This window comes from Megascapheus bottae, chromosome 25 (genome assembly GCF_031878675.1).
Source record: "Megascapheus bottae isolate mThoBot1 chromosome 25, mThoBot2.hap1, whole genome shotgun sequence".
NCBI lineage: Eukaryota > Metazoa > Chordata > Mammalia > Rodentia > Geomyidae > Megascapheus > Megascapheus bottae.
Window position 1 is genome coordinate 10,576,296 of NC_143533.1, and position 12,647 is coordinate 10,588,942.

At 42.1% G+C, this 12,647-nt stretch overlaps 1 protein-coding gene across 1 annotated transcript in view; it reads right to left on the reverse strand.

Moving 5' to 3' along the window:
• Positions 1-12,647, reverse strand: part of Tln2 (talin 2) — a 256,404-nt gene that overhangs the window by 65,165 nt on the left and 178,592 nt on the right. Inside the window, exons 32-36 of the mRNA XM_090358263.1 lie at positions 8,765-8,858; positions 6,631-6,720; positions 5,450-5,572; positions 4,037-4,180; positions 2,371-2,532 (exon numbers count right to left, since the gene is read on the reverse strand). Coding sequence (XP_090214389.1) covers positions 2,371-2,532; positions 4,037-4,180; positions 5,450-5,572; positions 6,631-6,720; positions 8,765-8,858 — 613 coding nt within the window. The remainder of the gene's footprint in view (positions 1-2,370; positions 2,533-4,036; positions 4,181-5,449; positions 5,573-6,630; positions 6,721-8,764; positions 8,859-12,647) is intronic.

A 12,647-nucleotide genomic window follows, 5' to 3' on the forward strand; every position in this document is an offset into this window, starting at 1 on the left:
ACTTCACAGCCTATCTTTCAGGCTATTTGCTGCAGGGCACTGCAAAGGGGCTTTGACACTGTGAGAACAGGAAACAAAGCTAGCCCAGATCTTAACAGAGATGCTTTCTACAGTGACAGACCAGGCTTTAAAACTAAGGAGGCAGCAAGAAAAGAGAGGGCTCCTGCTATTACTATGGAATAAAGAGCTTTTCCACCCCCTAGGTCCACCTAAACATACTGTTTTTTTAATGATCAGAAAATGACTGAGAAAAGTTCATTATGCAGCCCCCAACAATGAGGTCACTACTTCTCAAGTATATTGTCCTTGACATTCGAACTTCCCTCAGACTTACACATGAACTCTATAAACATAGCAAAGTTTTTCTGCCTAGGCTGGAGAAATGAATAGGTCTCTCCATCTCAAAGAACTTGAACAGCAGGCTAAGGCTTACAACAGGGGCTCTGAGGGATTTTCATTCCTCTCTTACTGGCTCGTTTAACCCAGACAGAATTACTTATCATTGTGCCTCAGTTTCCTCTCTACAAAAAGTAGAAATGATAGGCAATGAGGATTGAATGAGTAATATACACAAAATAGCCATTTAAAAATGTAAGCCTAGAAGTGGAGCTGTAAGCTCAAAATAGTAGAGTACTAGCTTTAAAGAAAAAAAAAAAAAAAGCTCAGGGACAGCACCCAGGGCCTGAGTTCAAGCCTCATGACTCCAATAACAACAACAGCAATAAAGAAAGAAAAGAAAAAGGCAAGGGAAAGTGGGAGAAAAACAAGGAGGGGGGAACAATGTTTGAGAAGAAATGTACGCATTACCTTACATATGTAACCTGTGACCCCTCTGTATATCACCTTGGCAATAAATTACATTAAAAAATAAATAAAAGGAAAAAGGCAAGCTAGATCATGCCGATAGTCCTAGCTACTCAGAAGACTGAGATCTGAGGATCATAGTACAGAGCTAGCCTGGGTGGGAAGGTCCATGAGACTCTTATCTCCCATTAACCACCCAAAACACAGAAGTAGAGGTGTAGCTCAAGTAGAGGAGAGCTAGCCTTAGGTACAAAAGCTGAGGGACAGTGCCCAGGCCCTGACTTTTAATACCAGGTCCAGCATGTGCAGACACACACACACAAGCTTTCTTAGTCTCTTCTATGATGGCATCAGGGCACTGAATTTATTTATTTATTCATAGGTTATTACTGTCTTCTGTTGTGTCAACAGAAGACTCTGTTGAAACAACTTAGGAACTGCTGACTGAGATAACTGGCCTGCTTTTACCAACCAGTGTCCAGTTGCTTCTAGGCTGGCTACTCTCTCCTTCGGCCTCTGCCAAACTCATTCTGTTGACTGATTTCTCTAGGGGAGAATATTCTTTATGTAGCAAAAGGAAAATGAGGAGTGTTGTGTCCTATCTTTTGGAAGGCACTAGAAGACTTGTTACTCCAGGATTCCTGACAGCAACACAGCCCTCCTACATGATTAGGAATGAGATAAAGGCATCAGTGCTGGGTTGGGAGTTTCATATGTCCAGGGCCCTGGTTTGGATCCCAGCATTAGGAGTGTGTAGGAAATTTTAGTGTTTCAGGTCTTTTTGTGAACTTTGCCTTCCTTGACAGGGCTCTTTGAAGGCTGGGCAGAGGTGGAGTTGGGCTCTATGTCTGTGGTTCAGCATTTCAGGTTCTGGCTGCTTTCCCATAAGTCAACTGCCAGCCTCCATGGTCCAAGCTTTGGGTAGAGAATGTACTTTTTTCATTCACTTAAGCAAGAACACAGTCTGGTCATTTCAGCTTGTTCCTTGCAGGTAGTCTCAGCTTCTGTTCACTGCTCATGAATTTGAACACAACAAGGAACTCTTAGGAACATGAGGCTCTATTTTAAAAAGTTGATGTTCCATTTAAAATATTTAAACAGCTATGAACAGAATTGATATCCTACGAGAGCCTAAAAATAATTTTTTTACTATTCCCATTTCTTTGTACCCCCATATCCTCTCCTGATTCATACATACCCAGCAGCAATGGCAAAAGCCCTGCACTGGTTCACTCAATGCAATTTGGTCAACACAATTTATATACCTATAGGATGCCCATGTACAAAGCCATGAGAGGTCCCAAACCTCACCCCTTCAGCCCAAATTCTATTCCAAATGCTCTAGTTTCAAAATTTAGAGAGGTCTTTCCTCATCACTTTGTGGTATGAGTAGAGAACAAGGTTTTTGGGCTTTCTTGATGAGCATCTCCTTTTAGTGACATCTCCTCCTTGGTCACCGAACTTCACAGATATAGGTTTTAGGAAGGCAAAGCCCTTAGCCTTGTTCTTTCGGCTCCATGATAGGTTCGGCAGGGGCCAGTCAGTCCCACAGTACGGTTACCTTACCTTGATGGTCTTCACTAGGTTGGCTGTGCTGTTGGCGACCTCCTTGGCTGACTGGACAAAGTGTCTCTTGGCCACAGGGTTGGCAGTCTTGGATGAGGCGATGCGGCAGGCATTGCACAAAGCTGAGGTGTGCTTGGCAACGATTGTGGCAGCTGATAGAACCTATAAGGCAAAGAACGAGGTTGCACATTTCAGCGCAGAGGGGCTGAGTTCCTCTTTAACTCATATCCAGAACCTGGACAGCAACACATGCATCTAGCTTTGCCATCCCCAAGGTTACTCCAAGAAAGGAGAGGGCAAGAATATAAAGCAAGAGAGAATAAAAACAGAAAAGGCAAGGAGGTAATGATGCATTGATGGGAGTGAGCTGCATCCCCAGCATGGGCCAGCTAATCTTTGGGACCCCCAAATAGAAGGTCCACAGTTCTGGCTCTACACCAAAGCCTTACACATATGTAATTTAATAATTTCTAGTTGCCACATTAAAGTAAATGATGAAACTAAGAGACATTAATTTAGGTTGTATGTTGTACTGAAAATCCAAAATATTTCACGATACAATCAAATAACAAGTATTGTTCAAGAATTTTTTTTGGCGGGGATGGGGCTGGTCCTGGGGTTTGAACTCTGGGCCTGAGCACTGTGTCTAGACTTCTTTTGTTCAAGTTGAGCACTCTACCACTTGAGCCACAGTACCACTGTAATTTTTTTGAGTAGTTTATTGGAGGCAAGACTCTCATGGAGTTTCCTGCCTGGGCTGACTTTGAACTACGATCTTTCCATTTCAGCCTCCTAAATAGCTAGGATTACAGGCCCCAGCCACCAGTGCCTGGCTTCAAGAGATTTTTAAATTCCTTTCCTTTCCTTTATCTCAATTCTGGTCTAGTCTAACATGGTAAAATAAGCTGGGCACTGCTGGCTTCCTCTGGATGGGAAAGAACTCTCAGGTCTATTGCCATTACAACTACCGGTCTGGATGAGGCCTGTATCAACTTCTTTACTTGGTTCCTTCTCTTGACTCAACAATGCTGTTCCTGGGGTTCACAGTCTCTTCTAAGATTGCTGCCATTTCCTTATTGCTACATCTTTGGTTTAGTCCATGCTGCTTTAATAAGGGACCAGTAGCCCACCATGTTCTGGTAGTAGAAGTATCATGGAATGTCTCACACATGGTTCTAAAGTGTCTTTCTGGATCTTTTCTGTGCTACAGATCTGACTCCCACTTCAATGCAGTGACATCATCTCTGTATGACACCCAGCAAGCTCCTCAGAGAGGCCATGACATCTTTCTTGTACATCCTCTGAAATGTCACATTCTGTGATAACTACATTTTTCTAAACTTTGCCCCAAAGACTTAAGAGCATAGGGGTGGGAGAAGCAGAAGATCAGATCTCATTCATGGTGACTCTTTAATGCCAAATCCAGGACAAGCTCTCAAGGAATGTCCCTGCATTGATGCAGTTAATGAAGTCACTGGGATTCCTTCATTCTCAGTGTAGCCTGGCATTCCAACTCTTCAAGCACCTGCAAATCTCTGGTCGCATCACATTTTGCAATACTTTTCATGGTCATTATCTACAGACTTGCATTTACTGACTTTGTAAGCATAAAGAATAGGATTGTCTATTAATTTCCCACAAGGTCTAACACCCCTCCCCCCATTACCTGTGATGGGCTGCTGCCGGGGTCCACTAGGTTCTGGCATGCCATCTGGATCGCCTGGTTAGCCCTGGCAAACTGGATGGGATCCACTAGGCCCTGGTGGCCTGCCTGGCTGTTTGGATCAGAGATGCCAACCAAATATGCTGCCTGGAAAAGGAGATCACAGCTCAGGCCTCGTGATGCTAAAGGAATTCATGACAGATGATGGGCTGTGGTGTACCCACAGCTGTCAGGCACACAGGTGTTCCTTATGGCAAGTTGGTCAGGGTAATCATATCCTTTTGGCCAATAAAGGTAGAGTGACAAGTCTGTGCCAGCTTGACCTTGCCAGCAGGACTTTGTTGCAGGCCTCAGGGCACAAAGTCTCCATTGTTCTTAAGTGAAGGCCTTTGAGAACTTTCTCTGTGAGACATGTACAAGGTTAGATGTATCCCTCATTGCTCCTGGCAGCCATCATCATATAACCAGAAAGATACCTGGCTTATTGTGAAGCAAACTCGTACAGGCAAATGGGAGAGAGTGGGAAAAAAGGTATATGCAGATTGACAGTGGGGATTGGATCTTCTGGACCAACCCAATTCTGGAGCCTGCCTTACCTAGGGATTCCCATCATACATCGGGACATGGCCTTACGGTGTTAGTCATTATTTCCAATAGTAGAAAGAATTTTAGCTGGGTGCTTGAATAAGAAAAGTGAGATGGTTCAGAAAACAATGACAATCATGACAGCTTTGGGTCCCCAAGAGGACCAAGAGTTTTCTGAGAAGGCTGTCTCTTTGGATTCCCTTTGGATGTGTTAGGAAATAATGAGCAGAAGATGAACATACAAGCAGGAACATTAACATTAGTTCATTTAGCCTGAAATCTAAAGAGAAGGATGAGGGTATACAGAATTGTGTTCCCTAAACTAGGGATACTGTTCTAAGTACCAAGTAACCATTAAGTGATTAAACCCTGCAAAGTAAATGGTAACATCTTTGAAGCTTTTGCCATATGGTCTCAACCACGATTTGAAATAGGGTAGATGAAGAATGAAAGAACATGTCACATTGCACCTCTGAATGATGGTGCTTCATTTTTTTTCTTCCTTGGCTCTTAGCCTGACATGTTTGTACTTCTGAAGCCTCAGAAAACTTGAATTATTCAATACTTACTTTTCCCCACAAACAAAACTTTACCTACATTAATGACCTTTAAAAACTAAGCTGGTTTCTGATCCTATGTGCTGGGCTTTCATTGACCCTTGCTTCTCGTGACCATGGGAGAACTAGCTGATGTTCTAATGAGCTTCTCTATCAGCCCCGGAGCCACAGCCTCGCCCATGGTTTCTATGGCAGTACTTGGAGAAAGAACACGAGTTCTTCCTTGCCCACTGTCCAGTGCAGGATACAGGCTGTACAGAGACCAGCCTCTTACCTGGGCTGCAGCTTCAGTCAGCCCACACAGAGCCTTCGATGCAATGCCCACACATTCCCCAAAAGCAGGGAGGTCCCCAGTCTTGGCATTCTGTGAAATCCCTGCCATCGACTCGCCTAGAACCTGCAAAACAAACAGTTGGTGGTATTCTGTGGCATACTGCTTCAAGACCCTGAGGGAACAACTTTACCATTCAAAGCCACTTTGCTTTAATATGTACCATCTTCTCCTTTATTTGTATTGAGATACAAGAAAAAACTGCACAATTTTGGCTCCATAAAGAGGATTAATATAGACAGTATGAACCTTTCATCCAAATATTATCTCTCTTGTAAGGAAATATGGTCAACATAGACACAAACAATAAAGTAGAATCTATGCAAGGTTTCCCAACCTAAGAATGATTCATTCTCAGATCACAAAGTTAGTCATTGAACTACAGTTGAAATCCTACCCAGAAAGTAAAAGATGTATTCTTTGTAGTATAATTTAAATTTCAAGAGATCTTTATTAAAGGTGTTTTCTAGGATTTTTAAGTAGTTTGTCTTATTTTGAGAATCACTGGTATAGTCTTTACTCCTGGGCTTTGCAATTATAGCTCAGAGGGATCCAATCCCCTGTACGAGGTCATGTGAAGGTCACATGGGCAGAGGCAGGGCATCTACTGCTACCCAGTCTGTGCTCTATCTTCACAGTCTCCATCATGTTCCTGAGGATGGATCCTGCTTTCCAGGGTCATAGATGATAGGACAGAAGGATGTGACCTTTGAAGGCATTATGACATTGTCAAGTGTAAAACCTGATCCACAGCTCTTCATTTGTTAATAGACATCTTAGGGAAAGGAAATCAATTCTCCATAATTGCTTAGATGGACAAAACCAGCTGGTTTAGTAGTGAGTTCTATTTTGAGCTATTCAGCTACATCCTTTCTAAAACAGCAGCAACAGCAACAGCAGAATCCCAGCTTTCACTTAGATCTACTGACTCAGAACTTAAGGGTAGGGCTCAGCAATTGGTATTTAACAAATCCTTCAAGTGACTCAGGCAAATTGAGCTTGGGGAAGCAATGAGTAAAGGTTGCCTAGACTTCACCATGCTTACTTCTAGTCTAGGCCTATTGGCAAAGCATGGCCATGGGTTGGATTATGGCATGGCCTACAGTCAGGTGGGCTAGGCTTACCTTTGAGTTTTCCATCACACTCTCAATGCAGTCAAAGTAGGAGAGGTCACTCACAGGTTCATTAGGATTTTCCAGCATCCCCTTGACAGTCTGCAAAGGAAGAAACAGCAGACAAAGTAAGACAGGGGCTCAGAAGGAGAAAGGGTAAACCTAAACTGTAACTCTCCACTTTCCGTCCTGTAACAGGATGCTGGGGAACATTGCTTATTGACTCAGATCATGGTGTCATGGCTTCCAGTTTATTGGCAACCCAGTATGGATTAGGGGAGGGCTCTCAGGTTTGCTTTGCCAGAAATAAGATTCTTAGTTAAGTTTTAGAGAAGTATGATAGTTTCAGGAGACAGTTTTTTTCATATATATAATATATACATTATATATATATATATACTATATATACACATATGTACATATAATGCAAATAGATGTATTGATGTACAGATACGTGTATAGCCGTGTAAATAAACACATATGTAAAATTGGGAAGTTAATGCAAGGTATCATATTCATGGTCACTAAACACAATTGTACTGCTAGATAGGTCTAAGGAATTTACACTACAAGTATACACTCACTAAAGACTGAAAAAGACCCTTGGGATTTCAGTTCTGGATTCTTGATGGAAGGATATGGGAGAAAGTACTTCCCCAAGGCTAGAGAATGGTTCAACCACTGGGATGGTTCATTTGTTCTTAATTTTGAAAACATAGAAAAATTGAAAGTGCCTACTCTTATTTAAGCCTCCATCAAGGAAGTGCTTCTCCAAACCCCTGACAATGTTCGCTAGCTTTACTGGTGATGATCATGGATTACCACTTGTGAGGGACTCTTATATAGACAAAGAGCCTGAGGTGCACCAGGTTCAATCTCCTTGCCTTTGGAGACTAGGTCCCAGAAGCCTCTAGAAGGCAGACCTGGAAGATGAGTGTTCAAAGCTAGCCTGGGCAAAAAAAAAAAAAAAAATCCAGAAGGCAACATCTCAAATTAACCAGCCAAATGCTTGTTAGGATGTGTGTCTGAAGTGGGAGAACTACACCTGAGAGAGCAAACCAAGTGAGCATGAGGATACGAGTTCAAGCTGCAGCACTGGCAAACAAACGAAAAGATAGGAAATGACTGCATCCATTGAAGAACTTCTTCACATTCCTTGGATAATCAGAAATGTTTCAGTGCCCACCATGCAGAAGTGCTCATAATAAGGGCAGCCAGGAATAGGGATAAAGCACAGGATATACCTAGGTCAACACAGCACATTAAAGTTCCATTAAAGTCCCTTACATCTTACAATGTGAACTGAGCAGAACCGGGCAGAGATTCGGCCCCTTGTAAGTATTTCCAACTATTCTCAGAAGGCTTTGGTCCTCTTCTCACTCTCAGCCATGCAAGTGGCCTATTGCCATGGTGATCCTGCACTGCAGGCTTTGGAAGGACGGGTATGCTCAACTATGGCTCTATGTGAATGATGCGAACACTAAAGGAGCATTGAGTGTAACCAAACTGCATTCATTGAAATCATTGCTGAGGCCTTTCCTGCAAGACCTGTACTGGTGAGGAACACTTCACACAGATATGGGCACCCCCGACTTTATGATAACCCACACATGTTCTGTGAACACATACGGATTTCCATCACAAATGCATGTGTGTGAATGTAAAATCAATAGCATCCACACCTGTGCCCTTAGGAGCTCGTCCCACTCCCAAGCTTCTTGGCTGTACAGTGGTGTTAATTCCAGATTCCCACCGTGTGGCTCTACACATGGGAAAATCTTTTTACAGAGAGCTATCCTCATCATCCCAGCCTTTATTTCTCCCTCAATGATCCCAAAACCATCTCTCCAATACCTTTTAGATAAAGATCGGTGGTTTGTAGCATATATCCAATACACAGGACTCTTCCTGTTAGAACTAATGGCTCCTTTACCAAAGTGAGTATTAGTTTGGTAGAAGAGGGCAGTGATGGGAATCCCAATAAATCTAATTCTTCTTCTGTTCCTTCCCAACTGCATTGGCGCATTGGCTCTGGTTGTCTCACAGGCAAGACAGAAGTCAAGGGCAAAGGAGAGAAAAGCAGCCGTGTAGAACCTGTGTAGAAATCTATACTCCTCCCCATTCTGAAACCTTCCCAGGGACCCACCTCAAGCTCTCGCAGTGCATTGTCACATTCCTTCTGCCCGGGTGCTTGCTGAGTGCACAGGGTGATGAGCTGATTGATGCTTTCAGTTACAGCCCTGGGACCAGGAAAGAAAGAGGTTGGGTGTTTCATTTTTACTTTGTTTACAGATCTTTCATTATTTCTTCAACACTAGTGGGCAGGTTCACCAGAGATATAATTATGTTGCTATTGAGGCTGGCTGGGGTTCCTGTAAGGCCTCTCCCCCAGGCTCTATCCAGCCCCAAATAAAATGCACCCTGGGAAAATAAAGCAAGATTCCCTATATTGCTGTTGAGGTGGCCAGTAGTAAGAGTTCGAACTCAAGGTCTTGGGCTTGCTAGGCAAGTGCTCTACTGCTTGAGCTATACCTCCAGCCCTGATTTACTGTTTAAGGGATACTAACAGTTTCTTTAAGAAATTAGAACTAAGGGTGAACAGATGCAGTCATGGTATTCAGTAGACACTATGGTGGAAAATGCAATTTATGGGAAGGGATGGGAGGGGGAAAATAGAAAAAAGTGAAGGAAGGAATGACATTGCCCAAACAGAAATTACTCATAACTAGCTTTATAAAACAGTTACCCTTCTGTACAATACCTTAATACTACTAATAAAATTATATTAAGAAGGGAGTCAGGTGTAGTGGCTCATGCCTGTAATCCTAGCTACTCAGGAGGCTGAGATCTCAGGATCTCAGTCCAAAGCCAGCATGGGGACTATAGACCATGAGACACTTATCTCAATTAACCACTAGAAAACTGGAAGTGGTGCTATTGCTCAAGGGGTAGTAGAGCCTTGAGGAGCTCAAGGGTGGTAGCCTTGAGCTGAAGAGGTCAAAATAGGCCCTGGCTTTCTACATTATCCATGGTATAACTCAGGACCTGTTAAGCAGTAGTTGCCCAGGAAATCCTTGTTATATAGAAAATAATGTGAACGGTCTGGGAGTTGGCCTAACGGTAGAGTGCTTGCCTAGCATGCATGACACCAGGGTTGGATTCTTGAGACAGTGCCCAGGCCCAGAGTTCAATTCCATGACCAACAACAACAACAAAAAAGGAAGGGATTATAGCTATCTTTTTACATATTCATAAGAAGGAATTTTCAATGAACTTACACAGCAATGAGATCAGATTAATACTGTTTTCAAGACCTTTTCTTTTCTTTTTTTTTTTTTTTTCCAGTCCTGGGCTTGAGCTCAGGGCCTGAGCACTGTCCTTGGACTTTCTCAAGGCTAGAGATATGTGTGTGGTACCGAGGAATCGAACCCGGGCCTTTGTGCATGCTAGGCAAGCACTCTACCACTAGGCCAAACTCCTGGCCCTCAAGACCTTTTCTTAACAGCCTACAAGGATTAAGAATATTTATGACAAGGTACCTTGGCATCTTGTATGTTCCTAAGTATTTTAAAGATATGACAGACAGATAGTAAGGTGTGTATATGTTTTTAAAGCCTCTGTTTTCCAGTAAATTTTGTTTGAATGGCAATTCCTAGCTGTTTCCTCCAATTCATTAAAAAAATTAGCTATTTTCCTTGTTAACATAAATAGGGACAAATTAGAACCTCTGGGATGATTTCATGTTTGCCTCTATTCTTAGAATTTAAGAGGAAGTCCAGATTATTATTATTATTATTATTATTATTGTTATTATTTTGCCAGTCCTGGGGCTTGAACTCAGGTCAGGGCCTGAGCACTGTCCTTGGGTTTTCTCAAGGCTAGATCTCTACCACTTGAGCCACAGAACCACTTCTGGCTTTCTCTATGTACATAGTATCAAGGAATCCAACCCTGGTGTCATACAAGCTAGGCAAGCACTCTACCACTAGGCCAACTCCCAGACCCTTCAGATTATTTTCTATATAACAAGGATTTCCTGGGCAACTACTGCTTAACAGGTCCTGAGTTATACCATGGATAATGTAGAAAGCAAGGACTATTTTGAGTAAATTTCTTTTTTTTTTTAATCATGCATGAAATATATAGTGAAATTTTGTTTTTCTTTTTGGCTATATGAACTCCAGTTGTTCTAGAATCATATGTTGAAAAGATACTCTTCTGCTTTTGCCAGTTTTTTTCTTTGACTATCAATTGGCTACATTACTTTCAAATTCTCTATTCTATTCCATTAGCCAAGTACCACATGGTATTGATTACTACAGGGTTTTTTGTTGTTGTTGTTGTTGTTGTTTTTGGGGGTGAGGCTTGAACTCTGGGCCTGGGTGCTGTCCTTGAGCTTTTCAGCTCAAGGCTACCACCCTACCCCTTGAACCCAGCACCACTTCCAGTTTTCTAGTGGTTAATTAGAGATAAGAGTCTCATGGACTTTAGTGCCCAGGCTGGCTTTGAACCATAATCCTCAGACCTCAGTCTCCTGAGTAGCTAGGATTACAGGTGCGAGCCACTGTGTCAGGCCCTGATTACTATAGTTTTATCATGTCTTAAAATTAAAGAAACATTATTTTTTATGAGCTAGAAACTTGAATTGCCTTGTTTACCAGGACAATCACAAAGCAAGCATGGGACAGTGATAGGGACATGGAAAGATCACTTTCCAGCTTTGTGGTATCTCTAGTTATTGTTTGGTGCTCAAAAGCCTTATCCCTAACTAAACAAAGAAACTCAAGGCTTACAAGGGAACTGCTCTGAAGATGTCTAACTTTCCCCCCAAATACATCAAAAACCAAACAAACACACCATAAGCCAAGAGTGTAAGACAGGCAAGATTTAACCATTAGTATTATAAAAATGGAAAGAGCCTAAGGCTGATGTAGCTCACACCTTTACTTTGTAGATGGGAACATTTAGACAGGTTTAGCAGTAACCTGAGCACTGGGACTGAGTCAAGTAATTAAGCTGGGACTAGACAAGTTAAAGACATAAAAACAAAACAAAACAAATAAAAAACACAGCAAAGGGGGGAGGGTAATGGGTACCAAGACATGTGAAAGGGTATCAATGTATGTGAATTAATGCACCTTCTATCTGGCAAATATCATGTAACCCTTTTACTAATTACAATAAAAAAAACACAAGCAAAACTGAAGATAATCCTCATCTTGAAATGATTTCCAATCATTCTCTATCTCCCTTATAGTTTCTCCTTGAATATCTCCACACTCAGATTTCCTGTACACATTAGGTCAAATGCTACTGAGAAAACCTCTTTATCTCCACAGAATTCTTGAATACTTTCCCTTCTGGGTTGGGGACAATGTCTGAGCTTGTTCCTGTAAGACCATCCTGTTACTGTCACTCAATGACTCCACAAACCAGTATCACATACTTAACTGAACTTAAGTGCTACAATGGTGACATGCAAAGTAGAAACTGCACTGCTTACTTCCCTGAAGCAAGAGAAGGAAGACACTGAGGTTATCTCCAACCCAGACTCATGATTTAATTCAATTTATAAACCATTTGTTCTGGTCACTCTACCTCCCAACCCACCCAAAACCATATCTCTTCCATATATGACAGATGGAGTATGTCAAGTCCAGCCTAACATCCCTACTGGGTACATGAGGTAAGTAATAATAAATGCTTTTGGAAGGGCTTTTCTACATTGTTCTCCTAGTTTTCTAGCATTTTCTTGTTCCCTTCTCAATAAGTACATATGATGTTTAAAATCTGAGCTATAACAGTAAAGATAAAATCTCAATAAGCCCCTGCATTTATAAGCCCACGAAAGGCTTATATCTAAAAGACTATACTGAAGAAGTTGGAAGACAGATGGGAAATCTGGTGGTGGGTATAGACTATGGAAGCAAGACAACTTTACAAAATACCAGAATACCATCAATAACATGAGGACAGCATCCATTCTCTGCTCATTCCAAGTGGCAGGATGTGGCAGTCTATCCTTCAAG